The 18,602-nt window shown below is 40.8% G+C and overlaps 1 protein-coding gene and 1 long non-coding RNA gene across 7 annotated transcripts in view; one reads left to right on the top strand and one right to left on the bottom strand.

The window, feature by feature from the left end:
* Positions 1 to 15,621, top strand: part of LOC133483466 (uncharacterized) — a 19,619-nt gene extending 3,998 nt beyond the window's left edge. Inside the window, exons 2-3 of the long non-coding RNA XR_009790120.1 lie at positions 6,845 to 6,987; positions 15,111 to 15,621. This is a non-coding gene — a long non-coding RNA (uncharacterized LOC133483466). The remainder of the gene's footprint in view (positions 1 to 6,844; positions 6,988 to 15,110) is intronic.
* pusl1 (pseudouridine synthase like 1) overlaps positions 1 to 18,602 on the bottom strand; it is a 24,033-nt gene extending 5,431 nt beyond the window's left edge. For 5 of the 6 annotated variants that reach the window (XM_061784763.1, XM_061784760.1, XM_061784765.1 and 2 more), the window contains exons 1-5: positions 18,359 to 18,602; positions 18,234 to 18,294; positions 15,799 to 15,986; positions 6,607 to 6,756; positions 1,404 to 1,574 (exon numbers count right to left, since the gene is read on the bottom strand). In XM_061784763.1, coding sequence (XP_061640747.1) covers positions 1,404 to 1,574; positions 6,607 to 6,756; positions 15,799 to 15,986; positions 18,234 to 18,294; positions 18,359 to 18,414 — 626 coding nt within the window. In that variant the 5' untranslated portion in view covers positions 18,415 to 18,602. The remainder of the gene's footprint in view (positions 1 to 1,403; positions 1,575 to 6,606; positions 6,757 to 15,798; positions 15,987 to 18,233; positions 18,295 to 18,358) is intronic. The other variant, XM_061784762.1, reaches the window with a different exon arrangement.

The following is an 18,602-nucleotide window of genomic DNA, read 5'->3' as shown; positions in this document are numbered from 1 at the left end:
AAAGGAACTGCCTGAAGAGCTCAGCAACAGAATTGTGGCAAGGCACAGATGTGGTCGAAGGTTACAAAAAATAATTCTGCTGCACTTAAGGTTCCTAAGCGCACAGTGGCCTCCATAATCCTTAAATGGAAGACGTTTGGGATGACCAGAACCCTTCCTAGAGCTGGCCGTCTGGCCAAACTGAGCAATTGGGGGAGGAGAGCCTTGGTGAGAGAGGTAAAGAAGAAACCTAAAATCACTGTGGCTGAGCTCCAGAGATGCAGTCGGGAGATGGGAGAAAGTCCTAGGAAGTCAACCACAACGTCAGCCCTCCACCAGTCGGGGCTTTATGGCAGAGTGGCCCGACGGAAGCCTCTCCTCAGTGCAAGACACATGAAAACCCGCATTGTTTGCTGATAAACGCCTGAAGGACTCCAAGATGGTGAGAAATAAGATTCTCTGGTCTGATGAGACCAAGATAGAACTTTTTGGCCTTAATTCTAAGCGGTGTATGTGGATAAAACCAGGCACTGCTCATCACCTGTCCAATACAGTCCCAACTGTGAAGCATGGTGGTGGCAGCATCATGCTGTGGGGGTGTTTTTCAGCTGCAAGGACAGGGAGACTGGTTGCAATCGAAGAAAAGATGAATGCGGCCAAGTACAGGGATATCCTGGATGAAAACCTTCTCCAGAGTGCTCAGAACCTCAGACTGGGCCGAAGTTTCACCTTCAAAAAAGACAATGACCCTAAGCACACAGCTAAAATAACAAAGGAGTTCTTGAATGGCCCAGCCAGAGCCCTGACTTAAACCCAATTGAGCATCTCTGGAGAGACCTGAAAATGGCTGTCCACCAACATTCACCATCCAACCTGACAGAACTTGAGAGGATCTGCAAGGAGGAACAACAGGGGATCTCCAATTCCGGGTGTGAAAAACTTCATTCCAAAAAGACTCACGGCTGTATTAGCTCAAAAGGGTGCTTCTACTAAATACTGAGCAAAGGGTCTGAATACTTTTGGCTGTGTGATATTTCAGTTTTTCTCTCTTAATAAATCGGCCAAAATTTCAAGAATTCCATTTTGTTCTGTCAATGTGGCGTGCAGTGTGTACATTAATAAGGAAAAAATTAAAAATGATTTTAGCAAATGGCTGCAATATAACAAAGTGAAAAATTTAAGGGGGGCGGAATACTTTCTGTACACACTGTATGATTCTGCCTGGAGGAGTTGCCATAATGGAGATGTAGCTCAGTTTCTCATAGCTGATATGTTGTTATATTATTCATCTTAATTCGGAACTGCTCACTTTCAGACACATTTTCAGAAATAGGCAACTTATAGAACATATTTATTTGGTTGTATAATTTCAGTTGCCCCCTTTAATAGGTACCGTCAATAAAGAATCCTTAAATCTTGTTTACCTGTGGAAGTGCTCACATACAAATGCTCTGCCAGGCTGTATCCTGGCGACATCCAGGGTCTTCACGGGGTTTTTAAAAGGCATGTCAGAGTTGACTGCCCTGAAACTGCTGAAGTCGTGAGTCCCGAGCAACATGGCAGCCGCCTCGCTCATTGCTTCCACATCGAGCTCCCTGACAACAAAAACACGGTGTGACCAACCAGCACAGTGAGCGGCATGTTTGCAAGGACACCATGTTGTCAACCAAGTTGTACACTTCAATTCTTTTGAAATAAGCAAACAAAAAAAAGAAAAGCAAAACACACCCAGAGCTAATACTTTGATGCTAACTGAACTGAGGTCTGAGGTTAGAGGCACATTGTTCTGCAAAATTGTATTCAAATTTGGGCTGCAACTAACAATTGTTTTCATGATCGATTAATCGATGAATTGGATTCCCTTTATTCAAAAACAGAGTGCAGAAAATGCATCAACAAATTACTTATGATTCAGTAACTGGTTTGGTCCATGTCAGAAAATAGGCAAAAATGTTGATAATTATTTTCCAAAGCAAAAGCAGATGTTTGAAAATGTCTTATTTTGATGTAACAAAGATAATCAATCTGGAGGATGACAGGAATCTGAGAACATTTACTGTTGAGAGGCTGAAATTCTGAGCATTTGTGAAATTTTAAGTTAAACAAGGTCTATAAGGTCGATTATCAAAATATTTTAATTTCATAAGTGATTAGTTGTTGATTAATCATTGCACCTTTAATTCAAATACTTTCCTCTTTTGTTACATTAATTACATTACTTGCGGCATTTGACTTTAGGTTCCCCTGTAGATGTGCGAAAGGACACTTTAAACGACACATTGTAGACTCCCATGTTCCATTCGTAGCAGTGGAATAATTTATTGGTTAATTTGCACATATTTGTGAGTCACAAGGCAACGTGAGAGCATAAAGCATGCCAAAGCACGCCTTGATTGGAGGAGGAGAGGGAAAGCTGGCGTCTGGTTTCCCGAACAAGTTAATATCAGCTCTCAAATATGATCGGCATGAAAGCGAGAGAGGAACACAAGCAGGGAACAATTTAGAGATTGTCTCACTAATTAAAAGCGTAACGCCTTCATTTAAAATCTGGCACAGGAGAGTTGCTCCTAAATGAAGAAGCTGGAAAGAATTATTTTCATTTACACTCTGGTTAAGCGTGAAAGTGCTTCAAGTGGCATCATTATGGATTCACATGTTCTCAGGCTCATTCCAACAAAAAGTGTAAACATTAAAAAAGCCTTGTTTAAACCAACATGGAAATGAACTCTCTCTACATCACTTTAAAGTCTATATTTTAAATACAGTGGGGCAAAAAAATATTTAGTGAGCCACCAATTGTGCAAGTTCTCCCACTTAAAAAGATGAGAGAGGCCTGTAATCTTCATCATAGGTATACCTCACCTATGAGAGACAAAATGAGGAAAAAAAAAAATAATCCAGAAAATCACATTGGTTTTTAAAGAATTTATTAGTAAATTATGGTGGAAAATAAGTATTTGGTCAATAACAAAAGTCCATCTCAATACTTTGTTATATACCCTTTGTTGGCAATGACAGAGGTCAAACATTTTCTCTAAGTCTTCACAAGGTTTTCATACACTGTTGCTGGTATTTTGGCCCATTCCTCCATGCAGAGAGCAGTGATGTTTTAGGGCTGTCGCAGAACAACACAGACTTTCAAGTCCCTCCAAAGATTTTCTATGGGGTTGAGATCTGGAGACTGGCTACGCCACTCCAGGACCTTGAAATGCTTCTTACGAAGCCACTCCTTCGTTGCCCGGGTGGTGTGTTTGGGATCATTGTCATGCTGAAAGACAAGCCACCTTTCATCTTCAATGCCCTTGCTGATGGAAGGAGGTTTTCACTCAAAATCTCACGATACATGGCCCCATTCATTCTTTCCTTTACACGGATCAGTCGTCCTGGTCCCTTTGCAGAAAAACAGCCCCAAAGCATGATGTTTCCACCCCCATGCATCGCAGTAAGTATGGTGTTATTTGTATGCAACTCAGCATTCATTCTCCTCCAAACACGACAAGTTGAGTTTTTGCCAAAAAGTTCTATTTTGCTTTCATCTGACCATATGACATTCTCCCAATCCTCGTCTGGATCATCCAAATGCACTCTAGCAAACTTCAGACGGGCCTGGACATGTACTGGAATAAGCAGGGGCACACGTCGGCCACTGCAGGATTTGAGTCCCTGGCGGCGTAGTGTGTTACTGATGGTAGCCTTTGTTACTTTGGTCCCAGCTCTCTGCAGGTCATTCACTAGGTCCCCCCGTGTGGTTTTGGGATTTTTGCTCACCATTCTTGTGATAATTTTGACCCTATGCGGTGAGATCTTGCGTGGAGCCCCAGATCGAGGGAGATTATCAGGGGTCTTCCATTTTCTAATAATTGCTCCCACAGTTGAGTTCTTCACACCAAGCTGCTTACCTATTGCAGATTCAGTCTTTCCAGTCCTTTGACAGCTCTTTGGCCATAGTGGAGTTTGGAGTGTGACTGTTTGAGGTTTTGGACAGGAGTCTTTTATACTGATAACGAGTTCAAGCAGGTGCCATTAATACAGGTAACGAGTGGAGGACAGAGGAGAAGAAGTTACAGGTCTGTGAGAAACAGAAATCTTGCTTGTTTTGAGGTGACCAAATACTTATTTTCCACCATAATTTGCTAGTAAATTATTTAAAAATCAGACAATGTGATTTTCTTGATTCAATGTGATTTTTTTCCCTCATTTTGTCTCATAGGTGAGGTATACCTATGATGGAAATTACAGGCCTTTCTTATCTTTTTAAGTGGGAGAACTTGCACAATTGGTGGCTGACTAAATACTCTCCCCCCCCCCCCCCCCCCCCCCCACTGTATATGGATAAAAGGAACTGTCACATTTTTTTAACGATGACATGATGACTGAGCAAATCAATGTAGGTCTATTGAACAGGTGTATTTCAACATCAAAACTGCATTTTTGTATTCACATTTAAATGAAAATAAATAGATCTGTATTTTGTTACAATGCAAACCAGTATTAGCCAACTTCAATTGTGTTTCTCATCACCGTACTAAAAGTTGCCCATAAGTAGGTAAATATTTTGAGTGTGATGAACATCCATAAGTGTAGCAGTTTATATGTTTAAGCAATTTTTTCTTTGTTAAGAATGTTCATACACAATTTAGACACCACCTTTGATGAACATCTAATCAGTAAATGCATTTTAATGAACTGCACAGCAAAAAATGTTTGTCAAATACAAACTCAAAAGTAAAAAAAAAACTTAAATGAACATGAAAAATAAGTCATTGTTGGTGGCAATGGTAATTATTGTCTGGTTTGTAAACAAATACCAATTATAATACCATATAGGACAGTGCAGACCTCTGCCAAGATGAAACTTAACTGAAGTGAAAACAGAAATTGAGGCGCGCTATATTTGTATTTGCTGTCTGTTAGCAGGCTACGTCCCTCTTTAGGGAAGAAAGAGATAAGAAAAAGGCATAGTAGATTTTTTTATTATAGGGTTTGAAGAAAAAGTTATATCAGCACCCAAACATCTGCAAAAAAAAAAATAAAAAATGTGGAGAACTGTATTTGTCAATTTTGTCTGTCCATATGTTAGCAGGCTACTCCCTGGTCCACGATGACAAAGGGACCATACCGTTTTTTGATGATGATTGGCAACTCAAATGGCAAATAGATATTTCTCTAACAAAAATGAAAAAAACCCAATATGCCCATATGTTAGCTACAAGCTACTTTCAGGTTTACGGGTGGGGGGGAAAAAACGTCTACCATTTGCATTCTGGGGGATGGGGAACGTATCCATCGTTACTCAACGAAATTGAGAAAATAATTTCTCTTATCGAGACTTGCACCAAATTTGAACAAGCTCTTCTTGTGGACAAAATTTCATGGAGAACGGTTATGTAGTTTTTGTGCAATAACTACCTAACCAACTAAACCAGTGTTTCGCATCCTTTATCGAGCGAAGGCACATATTTTAAATCTCATGGTATGCCACTAAACAAAAATCTCACAAAAGGTCTCTGTAGCCTACTTAACAAATGATGATCTCATTTACTCACAAATTGTGAAATATGGGCCTGCAGTTGAACACAAAGCTATTCTATTGTATGAGTAGCAACGTGGATACACAGGTTAAATGTCACTTCCACCATCTTGAGAAAAAGCATTTGATTGTTCTGCATTCACAATACGTTGATAGCATAGATAGATGAACAAAGACATTATTTGTAAATAATAAATATTTTATATATTATTATTTATATTATATATATTTAGTAAATATTTGTCAAATAATTTTCGGACAGAATGAAATTGGATAATTTTCTACGGGACACCTCACGGCACCGTGGTTGTGAATCACTGAACTAAACAATACCTCTCGACTTTGTGACTTCTCATTTGGCGTAGGTCATCATGTTACATTTGCTTTGGGAAACGCAAAGGAGAGGAGACGATATTCCTAGCAGCGGGTGGTGGGAAGTGATGATGAAGAAGCAGATCAAACAGAGGGAGTCAGGGATGCTCAGGGGCGGAAGGACGAGGCGGATGCTCAAAATGTGAGACGGGATAACGAAGCAAAGACGCTAGCAAAAGGACGGAGGGAGGAAAGCAGGAGAAGACTAAGTGGGAGAGAGAGGGAGAGAGGTGCGTGTGGGTGTTGCTCAGCATGCGTATGAGCCCGCAGCTTATATTGGCCTACTTCCCCCCCTCCCTAAAAAAAAATGAGACAAATGCTCCTACAGTATGTGCTCCCTGAAATTTGTTTCTTCACGCTCCTCCTTCCAATTCCAGTCAAGAGAACATCATGTAAGCAGCAAATCTCTCCCAAAAGCATTGTTTTCTCTTCCTTTCTTGCCTCGACATCTATTGTTTCCCACATCTTTGTTTGCTTTTGGGACGTCAGATAAAACGTTCGACTTGAGTAGACTGGCCCTAATTTGCAGTTCCGACTCGGCACGTGGATTATTCATGTGTCTAACATGTCATTGTTTCTGGAAGACTTGTTGGGAGCATATTGGGGGGTTTGTGTGTGTGTGTGTTAGGTTGAGTTCAGACTTTCACCACAGTTTCTATATGAAAGGAAATCACACAAGTATATGCACACACACACACACACACACACACACGCTGTTGACTCACATGTGGCGGAGATTCCAGCACATGTCGCGCTCTATGAGGGGAAGCTCAGAAGGATGGGAGACACCCAGGCCAATGCGGTAGACATACGTCCGAGAGAGCGCTCGAAAACGGGCGTGGAAATCATCAGGGACGCGATAGGCACGGGTAATGCTGGAAAAGAGGAGAAACATTTTCAAATCATGTTAACATGCACTGTGCCTCTGAATATACTCATTCATCCAGGTAATTTCATTCTCAGGGCATTGAATCGATCACAACTAGACTGATCTGTTTGACTTAGAAGACGTTTCGCCACTCATCCGAGCAGGCTTTCTCGAGGAAAGAAAAGTGTTGACTTCGCTGAGCAAGGATGAAAACATCACAATCTTGCCAGCAGATAAGGTGAGGTGTACAGTAATTCTAACACAAAACTACCATTACAAGGTACTCACACTTCTCAATGATACCAACACATATGGAAGACTCAAAAGAGACCCAACCAGCGGGTGAAAGAAATAAATCACTGAGCACCTACAAACGTTAAAGAAGTCAGAAAACCATCAACCCTGCACTTTATTACCGGCTATATCCACAGGAGACCAAAAATACACAATGAAGGAGCACTTCTCAGAACCATTGTCAGCAGCAATGGCAATGCCTGTTACTTATAACATTGCTAAGCATTAAGAGTATTAGTATTACACACCATGTCAAAAACTCAATGGACTTCGTTGATAAGGTCAGAGACCTAAAGCTGGATGGAAATGAAACTATGGTTTCATTCGATGTCACCTCTTTGTTCACATGCATTCCAACCCAGGATGTATTGGAAACATGGTTGTGCTATGGGGTCCCCGGTCCCCCCATCGTAGCTATCCTGTACATGGGGGATGTGGAAAGGAGCGCTCTGAACTCCATTATGGAAACAACTCCGAGTCATTGGTATTGTTGTAGATGACACTTGGGTTAAAATCAAAAGCAAACCTTCACCGAGCACATTAACTCAGTGTTGAAAATAACATCAGGTTCACACGTGAGGATGTCAAAGACAATGAGTTGCCTTTTTTGGACTGAAGTCCACATTGGAGACGACAGGGGCTTTGGGGTTTACAGAAAACCCACACACACTGACCAATACTTAACCTTTTGACTTATACTATCCTCTGAAAAACAAACTGCGCGTTATCCGTATCCTACAACACAGAGCTGATAACGTTCCAACCAGTCACATGCCAAAGAGAAAGAGCGCAGACACAAGAGGGATGCCCTCCAAACCTGTGATTACCCCAGCTGGTCATTTGTGAAAAGTGCATCCAATTCCTGAAGGGACAGGAGCAAGGTGGATGAGAAAGAAAAGAGTGACAGACGCAACAATGTTGTCATTCCGTATGTATCAAGTCTGTCTGAGAAGCTCAGAAGGATTTTCAACCAACACAACGTTCTGGTACACTTCAAACCTGGTAAGACCCTGAGACAAAGGCTGGTACACCCCAAAGACCGGATATCACACGGACAGAAAAGCAATCTGATGTATTCGGTCAAGTGCAGTGAGGAATGTACAGATACATACTTTGGGAAAACCAAGCAACCACGGAGCACACGCATGGCGCAACACAGACGGGCAAACTCCTCAGGTCAAGACTCAGCTGTCTACCTGCACCTCCAAGAGAAACAGCACTGTTTTTTGGACAAAAATGTGTATATTCTGGACAGGGAAGACAGATGGTTTGAAAGGGGTCAGAGAGGCCATATACACAACGGTGGAAAACCATCACTTAACAGAGGAGGGGGCTTACAACATCACCTATCTCGTACTTACAATGCCGTCCTTTCGTCCATTTCAAAGACACTCAATAATTCGGCCTCCAACAAACAGCATGGCCTCCTTGACCATTAGGTAACTCTACGACCACTTGAGAACTGAATGGAATATCAATGAGGGCGTATCCGCCCAACGACTCTGGTGGACGGCCAATAGCTTCTCGGCCACGTAGCTTGACGGCTCTCCCCCTTTTTTGCATTCCAAAAGTGCTATGGGGTATGCCTCCAAGGTGGAGCATAAATAATTGAGTCTTACACACAAACATTGGCTAGTGCGTCCTAACTAAGCCTTTTGCATGAACTGATGAAGCCTGCTCGGATGAGAGGCGAAACGTCTTCTCAGACAAACAGAACAGTCCAGTTGCAATTGATTAAATGCCCTGAGAAAGTTAACATGCACTATTTAGTCTGGCTGTAGTGTCACTAGGATGTTTAATTGTCATTTAATTGTCAGGCCTATACTTGCATACTGTACATGCAATCTGGTTAAAACAGCAAAGGTAACAGTGCCAAGCAAATGACATACAAAAGAAAAAAAATACTCTGCGACAAAATCTTAGGGCATCACTAATTTTGATTACCTCTTATATGTGCATCTATATACACTACACTCCAAATGTATTGCAACGGCCAGTGAGGCCAAGGCCGTTGCTTTTGCTATAGACTGAAAAGATTTCAGTTTGACATCAAATGATGACTATCAGAGTAGAGATGAACTGTTCAGCTTTTGTTTCGCCTTTTCATTACTTGTTCACGATTGCAAAACTGCTGCTTATTATTAAAGTGTGTTGAGTTCATTGCCACCATACAGCGCTCATATCTCAAGTCTGCGCTCGCGAGACAAAGCTAAATAATCGGCCGGAATCTTGAAAAACTCTGAAGTCGAGTTACTCGTATCTCAAGGCACCACTGTAGTATTGAATTGTGGAGATGTAGCGTTAAACCGTTTGTCACCATTTAAGATTTCCTGAATTTTGGTTAATTGGTTAAAACGGGCGGCACGGTGGGCGACTGGTTATAGCGTCTGCCTCACAGTTCTGAGGACCGGGGTTCATTCCCCGGCCCCGCCTGTGTGGAGTTTGCATCTTTTCCCCGTGCCTGCGTGGGTTTTCTGGAGACTCTAAATTGCCCGTAGGTGTGACTGTGGGTGCGAATGGTTGTTGGTTTGTATGTGCCCTGCGATTGGCTGGCAACCAGTTCAGGGTGTACCCCGCCTCCTGCCCGATGACAGCTGGGATAGGCTCCAGCATGCCCGCGACCCTAGTGAGGAGAAGCGGCTCAGAAAATGGATGGATGGAAGGTTAATTGAAGTCTTTAAATTGCCCGTAGGTGTGAATGTGAGTGCGAATGGTTGTTTGTTTATATGTACCCTGCGATTGGCTGGCAACCAGTTCAGGGTGTACCCCACCTCCTGCCCGATGACAGCTGGGATAGGCTCCAGCATGCCCGCGACCCTAGTGAGGAGAAGCGGCTCAGAAAATGGATGGATGGATGGAAGGTTAATTGAAGTCTTTAAATTGCCCGTAGGTCTGAATGTGAGTGCGAATGGTTGTTTGTTTATATGTACCCTGCGATTGGCTGGGAACCAGTTCAGCCTCATTTTATATACTTGATTTTTTTTAACCATTCAAATTTGGAAGGATTGTTAACAATCTTCTGTGGTGTGTCTAATTTACAAGACATTTATTTTCACTTTACAGGGACTTGGGGGTTCTGGGCTCACACTTGTTCTCCATTTTCCAAGATGACAATTTTAATTGTTTCTACGGAGACAGTAACAGTTTTAAACACTTCCATTTGGAGACTCATATCAAATATTTGCATTATGATGCTCAAGTCTTTTCATGTAAATGAGCAACCAAAATTGTCTGCAGAACTTTAGTATTGTCATTTTTCCAACTGACCTATTATGTCAAAGATGACATAGTATTTTAGGGCATCACCCCCCACCCCCCTCAATTATAGCTGGCTGCAGGGTTTGTACAGCATTACCATACTGTATTGTACATTTAGTGCAACTGATCTACTGGCTTTCTATTGTCTGTTTACAAATCAAAAGTTGGCATGCACAGATTATCTTAATCTGATCCATTATTCATTACTTTTTTTAATTAAAAGTTTACATTGCATAGATGCTACTATAACATCATTACTCGGACTAAGGTGTTACATGTTTTAGTCAGACTAGTCCTATCCTTTTTCCAATGCCATGTAATAGTAGTGACAAGTCATTGCCAACATGATTAGGATGCATCTTCTGGTGGCAATTTTCCTCAATTACATGGTCATCCATCCAGTACTTCAAATATTCCAGTCTGGGCCAGAGTCCACCACTGTGGGGGTGAGAGACTTTTTCTTCCTTGAAGTCCCACTGCTACCAAAGCTAATGCGGAAACTGATCAAAAGCATCCTTCATTTCCCCCCCACATTGGAACAGATGGTTTTCTAATGCAAGCCACAAAAACTGTGCATGGGTCTTTGTCTAAAATGCCAATGATGCAGCTTTTATACAAAGGCAGAGCCATTGTTGGAGAGCACAAAGCTCAGAGGAGCTAAGCGCTTACGCTCAAATATTTAGCATCAGTTCAGGATGAGATGTGCTTTGATGTGCATCCAGCAGAGGGACGCTGTATACATCATGTGTGCGACATTTACACCACTCTCTCTGTTGAGATCAGATCAAGTCGTGGGTAACAAGGAATCTGCCTGTGTGATGTATTTGAATGTAATTAAGGTCAGTGCCATTTCCAATCATGACATCTGCTTCACATTCAAACTATGAAAAATGGTGAAGCACCAGATTTAGAAACCACATTAAGAAATGCTGGTTGGATGAGGGATGTGCATTTATTTTTCTTCTGAAATCTTTATTTTATAAACTGTCAAAAAATGGAAATGTAATGTAGGTTCACATATTATTTGGGGGGTGGGTTATTGAACATGTGGAAAAAAAGAAAGAAAAACAAACGATCATTGATTCCATAATCAATAAAAGAAAAATAAATCCTCAAGGACAACAAAACAATTAACTCAATATAAATCATGTTCAAAAGTGCAAAGAAAAAGTACAAAAAAACTTTTCTAGTCCTACCCCCTGTAATTCCAGGCATCATTCATTGTAACAATAGTCTCTTTAGTTCCACATTAGTTAGTAATTCATGTTAAATTCAAAGTCATCATAAAACAACAACAACAAAAGAACTAACATTCAGTGCTGATCTTGCAGGACGTGTATTCACTCAGTAAAGCCTAAACTCAAAAAGGACAAACTTAAGATTTGACATTTGATGTGCAAACAATGGTAAAATACTATACAATTTTTCCAGAAATAGTGGCCTCTGCTCTTATAGAAGCCATACTCAAATTAATTCACATTAATAAATAAGCACCACATCTTGAATGGAGCTCTGCTTTTCCCTCCCTCAGCAAAAAGAAGAATAATAACACCTAGGTAGGCGCAATTACTATGACTGACACCACAATGCCTGCACAGCACACATGGCATCTGTAAAGCTGATATTTATTATAAAAAACATAGAAAAGTACTGCTGTATGCAGAAAAAAATAGCAATTTCAACATTCACTAAGTAACAAAGGCTATAAATTAAAACAATACATACAGAATACAGTATATTATTAGACTTTACACCGATCTTATCGGCCTGATCGGTATCGGCCGATAATTAGCATTTTATGCAGATCGGGTTTACTGTCATAATTCGCCGATCCAATCAATGACGTCATTGATCGGCTCTGCAAAAGACATTTACTCCGCGCCGCCATCGTGTACGGTATATTTGAATTCAAAAGATAGTTTATTTTTAGCCTTGTCGCGTGTCTTTTGACGTAGTACTGTAAATATCCGACTGCCAATAAAGTTTTTTTTAAATTTATTTATTTATTTATTTATTTTTTTAAATGTCGGCGGTGTGGGATAGACAACACTTCTGAGACAGACAACATGTAATGCGTGGATCAGACTACAAGACAAATTTGGTCTTTCACGATTGCACTCTGTCAGACTACTGCAATAAAATCTTGTGTTGGTGGTCACTGGTGCTCGGGATACGACTTTAATTCAAGGATTGCTTGAGGTATGTTCACGTACATTAAATACCATGCCGCTCGCAAGCAGGCAACAAAACGTTATGTAGCCTAGCAAGCTAGTGCTAGCACTAACGGTTGTACCGGCGTTCTGTCAAATCACGTTCTAAAGTTTCGGTGTGTGTGAAGTAATGTAATTACAATAAAGTAATTGAATTACAGTACGTTAGCACCCATTATTTCTGTCATGTTGTAATGTTGGTTTGACCTGACTGATTAGAATACACGAATACACTAGAGCAGTGATTTCCAACCTTTATGGAGCCAAGGCACATATTTTACAATTGATAAATCTCACGGCACACCAACAGACAGAAATGTAAAAAAAAAGTGGATACATTAATTACTGTATTTACTTCCTGCCATCTAATAGAAGAGCATTTATTTGTTCTGTCTGTCACTATGCCTCACTGGCATAAATCGTTGAACAAAGATATATTTATTGTAAATATAAATTTTGGAGAAATTAAGTAAATGAATAAGTCATTTAAATAGACACATTGCTCCATCTTGTGATCTGATCGGTTATCGTTTTTTTAAACTCCCTGATCGGCCCCAAAAATGCTGATCGTGTAAAGCCTGTATATTATATCTTCTGTTCATTGCAAAGCAAATTATATAATTTTTTTTAAATGCACTTCTGCAAATAAAGGCTTTGCTCTCATAAATTTCTCATCACTAATGGACACTTACTACTCTCTACAGTCCCCAGCCACTACTATATGAAGAAATACTGAATCTTAGTTTGTATTCTCATTTATTATTAATAAATGTTGCGCTTAATTTTATGACTGCTACGAGACAAGAATGTTGGTTCTAAAATAGACTTTTTTTTCCAGGCAAGAGGAACAGAAACGCAACGATGCAGCAATAATGACATTGACCCTAAGCACGAAGGGTTCAGATTAGCGAGATATTGCTGTCATATGATATGCTTTGTATTAAGTACAGATGTTCGATACCAATACGAGTATTCACTCAAGTACTCACCGATACGGAGTACCGATACCACTAGTAGTTTTGATACATACAATTTTAATGAACACAATGACAGATCCTGGTAATTTTCCTTCTTTCTGTCCCACATCATGATTTGCTGATGTGTCAAAATACCGCAGTGTAGCGCCAGCTGATGGCAAGGAATACTGATTTGATGTCAGCTGTTTTTTGCCTTAAGTATCAGTGGCTGGTATCAGCAGCCTCCACGAGTACCTAATGCCTTGAAATAAGGCTGGTATTGGCCCAATACTGATACCTTGTACTGATATTCGCCAGCCCTACTATTAAGTTTAGGGCTGCAACGAAAGATTGTTTTACTAATCGATTAATCTTTCGATTATTTTTTCCCCCCCAAAAACTTTAATTTCTATCACTTTATTAAAAAACAGGACATTATTTTAAATTGACAGTGCACAAATATAAATAGATTTAGATTCAGTTTCTGGTTTGGTCTGTATTATGTCAGAAAATAAGCAAAAAAATATTGTTTTTTGTTTTTCAACGTAAAAGCAGATGTTTGCAAATGTCTTATTTTGATTTAACACAAAGATAATCCGTCTGTTTTCATGGAGGACCACAAAAACCTGAGAATATTTACTGTTGAGAGGCTGAAATTCAGAGGATTTGGACAATTGAAAGTTAAACAAGGTCTTAGTTGTTGCACCTCTAATTAAGATATAATTAAAGTCATTTATTTTGTTGTCATTACAGCTCAGAGACCTGTTTAACACTTTTGCATTCAACAAAATGTGATGCCACAACACTCAGACAGGCTGGTGTTGGTTGGTAAATTCAAGTAAGTGGGTGACATGGTAGCGAACCATGCTGCTCAACTCTATGCATCATGCATGCATGTGCAGGCCTATTTCTGTTCACAGAGTTATATTATACTGTAGCACTCCGTGCCAGTGTGTGTGTGTGTGTGCGTGTGTGTGTGTGCGCGCGCGCATGTGTCCTGTGCATGATCAGAGAAACTAGGTTACGAGGGAGGGGACTGGGTGCCACACGTGGCACAGGAAAGCTTTACATCTTCGAATGGCACCTGCTGAAATGTGAAGTGACAGCGTTTGCCTGACACACACACACACACACACACACACAAACAAACACCACAACACACACATGCCCTTACTTTATTTAAAATATGAAGATTGTTTTCTATATTTACTGCCCACATTGAAAAGGAGAGAGCCCATTTACGATTCTGGGAGTGTATTTGTGGTACGGTATATTTTAGTAAATGTTATATCTAAACTAGGGTTTCACTTTTTCTTTCAGCTCAAGACCCATTAGAAATTCGGGTCGTCCTCGGGACCCGAAATTACTAAAGTGCATCATGAATTACCATAACATTGCAGCATTTTTACAGACCGTGTCAGTAGGGGACCCAATAAAAACTCACTCAGGACCTGTTTTGGGTCATAAGCCCAAGTTTGGGAAACCCTGGTCTAGGCAGACAACACAAAAGAGTTGTTTACCCTTATTGCACCGGTCTAGAAGATTATTTCCATTCTGCATTGCGGGTGCATATGTGTGTGTTATTGGATACTAGAGAGCAAAAAGCATAGCAGAGATAATCCTTTCTAACCTTCTCTCTGCAGGTTGGAGGATTAGTGAGATGCAAGTGGGATGCTGGGCGCTTCCCTCCTTACTTCCTGCTTCTCTCCTCCATTGGGAAATTGGCTCGTTCTGCTTCACACTCTCACCTGTCTGTCTGCTTCGCAATCCATTTGAAGCTTGACTTCATCCCACTCCCACAGTCTGACACTCCGTATTAGTGATTCACAACCGGGTGTGCACACTAGCGTGCCATGAGAGCTCATCAGGGGTGCAGCGGGAAATTATCCAATTTCACTTCATTTGTGTATTTTCTATCATCACAAATATATCTTTGTTCATCTATCACATACAAGGCCCAGATTTCACACTGAGTAGATATATTTCTGAGTAAAGTGAAAGAAGATGATGCTTATTTGAGTATTCATACTTTTAGTGATTTCTTTTGGTGGGGTGGTGTGGCGTGAATTTTTTCTCATGTAAAATGGCTGCCTTGCTTCAATAAAAGTTGGAAAACACTGCTACATATTATTACTTCCTAACAGTTTGTTTCCCAAAGGTTTGTCAATTATGAGAATTTCTTCCATTTTGACACTTGACTATATGAATGGACAACCATTCACGCTCATATTCACACTGTCACTGAGTGGGAATTGAACCCACGCTGCCCGCATGGAAGTCAGGCGAGTAAACCACCACTATCAGTTACTCCAAAAGTTGAATTTAACTTACCTAATTTGCTCAGCCTTGAGGTGGAAATTGAGCGCCTGAACCAGGATATCCTCGGTAAACGGCGGCTTGTCATTCTTCCGCTGGAAATCAAAGTGGGCCGAGTTAGAGAGAGCATGGACGCCCCTATCTGTCCTGCTGGAAATGGACAGAGACACTGTGTTGAGTGGCCTCAGTCTTCTTATTGCATCCTATAGCCATGGGGGAGACAAGAAATTTGGAGTAAAATAAGATTTTAGTTGAAAGTTAACTTCAGCATGCTTTAAGATTCAACCACCCTTTGTCTACCTGTATACAGGGTATGGGGTATTGTATGGGTATGGGCTGCAGCCTATCCTAGCTCAGTTTGGGTGAGAGGTGGTGGACACCCTAGACTTGTCGACAGCTTGTCACAGGGTAAATGATAAATGACCTTTCACTTATATAGTGCCTTTCTACCTTAACTCTATGTTCTATACTGTACAGTGCTGTGGAAAAGGTATTTGCTCCCTTTCTCAAAATCTTATTGTTTCGGCATAGTTTGCCACTTCCATGTTTAAGATCATCAAACAAATGTAAATATCGGAAGATGACTCAAGTAAACATAAAATGCAGTTTTTAAATGGTGATTTTATTTAATAAGGGGAAAAAGAAAAAAAAATCCAAAACTACCTGGCTCTTTGTGTAAAAAGTACTCCCTAAACCTAATAACTGGTTAGGCCACCCTCAGCAGCAGCAACTAACATCTCGTGTTTTTTTATAACTGGCAAAGAGTCTTTCAAATCTCTGTGGAGATATTTTGGTCCACTCTTCCTTTTAGAATTGTTTTAATTCAACAACACTGTAGGGGGGAGGCACGGTGAACATCTGGTTAGCACATCTGCCTCACAGTTCTGAGGACCCGGGTTCAAATCCGGCCTCGCCTGTGTGGAGTTTGCATGTTCTCTCCGTGCCTGCGTGGGTTTTCTCCAGGCACACATCCCACATCCCAAAGACATGCATGGTAGGTTGATTGACAACTCTAAATTGCCCGTAGGTGTGAATCTGAATGGGTGTTTGTCTATATGTGCCCTGTAATTGGCTGACGACCAGTTCAGGGTGTACCCCGCCTCTCGCCCAGAGTCAGCTGGGGTAGGCACCAGCACACCCACAACCCTAGTGAGGATAAGCGGGAAGGTAAAACCTTTTTTATTTTTAATATTATTGTATTTGTTTTTATTGACTTGCAGGTCTGTTTTGGATCATTGTCCTGCTGCAGAACCCAAGTGCGGTTCAGCTTGAGGTCACAAACTAATGGCTGAGCATTCTTCTTCACGATTCATGGTTACATCAATCGCAGCAAGTTGTCCAGGTCCTGAAGAAGAAAAGCAGCCCCAGACCATCACACTACCACCACCATGTTCAACTGTTGCTATAATCTTTTTCTGAAATTCTGTTACATTTATGCCAAATGTAACGAGACACACACCTAAAAAGTTCAACTTTCGTCTCATCAGGCCTTTGAATATTCTCCCACAAGTCTTTGGGAATCATTCAGATGGTTTTTTTGTTTCTTTTGCAAAAGCAAGACGAGCCTTTATGTTCTTTTTGGTCAGCAGTGGTTCTCGCATTGGAACTCTGCCATAGATGCCATTTTCGCCCAGTCTCTCCCTTCTTGTTTAGTCATGAACACTGACCTTAACTGAGGCAAGGGAGGCCTGCAGTTCTTTAGATGTTGTCCTGGGTTCCTTTGTGACCTCCTGGATGAGGTGTCACTGTGCTCATGGGGTAATTTTTGTAGGCCAGCCACACCTGGGAAGATTCACCACTATTCCATGTTTTCTCCATTTTTGGATAATATCTCTCACCGTGGTTCACTGAAGTCTTAAAGCTTTAGACAAGATTGAGCTCAATCACTTTAGTTCTCATTTGTTCTTGTATTTCTTTGGATCGTCGCATCTTGCTGCAGCCTTTAGAGAGCTGTTGTCCAACTTCATTTTGTCCGACAGGTTCTATTTAAGTGATTTCTTGATTGAACAGGTCTGGAGGTAATCAGGCTTGGTTGTGGTCAGTGAAAATGAACTCAGCTTTCCCCTAAAAAATGTGATTTGTCACAGTTTATTCATGATTTAACAAGGGTTGCAATTACTTTTTCTTTGTCTGATATTTAAATTTGTTTGATGATCTTAAACGTGGGGAAATCAATAGCGGGGAAATTATGCAGAAAATACAAATTTTAAAAGGGGGCAAATACCTTTGTCACAGCACTGTACATACAACATCTAGACAAAAATCATTCACACTCCGATTCACACCTATGGCCAGTTTAGTCTCCAGTAAACCAAATCTGAGTCTGCTTCAACAGAAGTGTAACTGGTGTGTGTAAATACTTAACTTTCTCCAAAAGTATGTTTTAATATTACTGAGTAGGCTTAGCGTGTGTTTGATAATAATTTGATAAATAGATTTGAGTTCGTTACCTCCAAGTGATCTTGGACCCCCTGTCTCTCCAGTTGATGTGGAGGTACTTTGACTGCACCACTGTACAAAATACAGTACCGGTCGTTATGCTGAATACATACAGTTAATGTGAAGAATGGCCTACCTGTATTTAGTTCCAATGTATTGGAAAAAGATGAGGTAACGTGTCTGGTTGCACATTACTTAGTTCGATTGTTTTTGTTGTGCATATTACAAGTGTCGCATGTTTCAATGATATGAGGGACACCTTTGCCGGAAAAGAGTTCAATAACGTATTCAACACCGGTTTGCCGATAAACGTCGTGCTGGTGTGAGAAGAAGATACTGTATGTGCAACATGCTGCGAGTTGCATCCGGATGTAGGCACA

The sequence above is a fragment of the Phyllopteryx taeniolatus genome, chromosome 9 (genome assembly GCF_024500385.1).
Source record: "Phyllopteryx taeniolatus isolate TA_2022b chromosome 9, UOR_Ptae_1.2, whole genome shotgun sequence".
Taxonomy (NCBI): Eukaryota; Metazoa; Chordata; class Actinopteri; order Syngnathiformes; family Syngnathidae; genus Phyllopteryx; species Phyllopteryx taeniolatus.
Note: the sequence above shows the minus strand (reverse complement) of the source record. Positions and strands in the feature narration are given on the sequence as shown.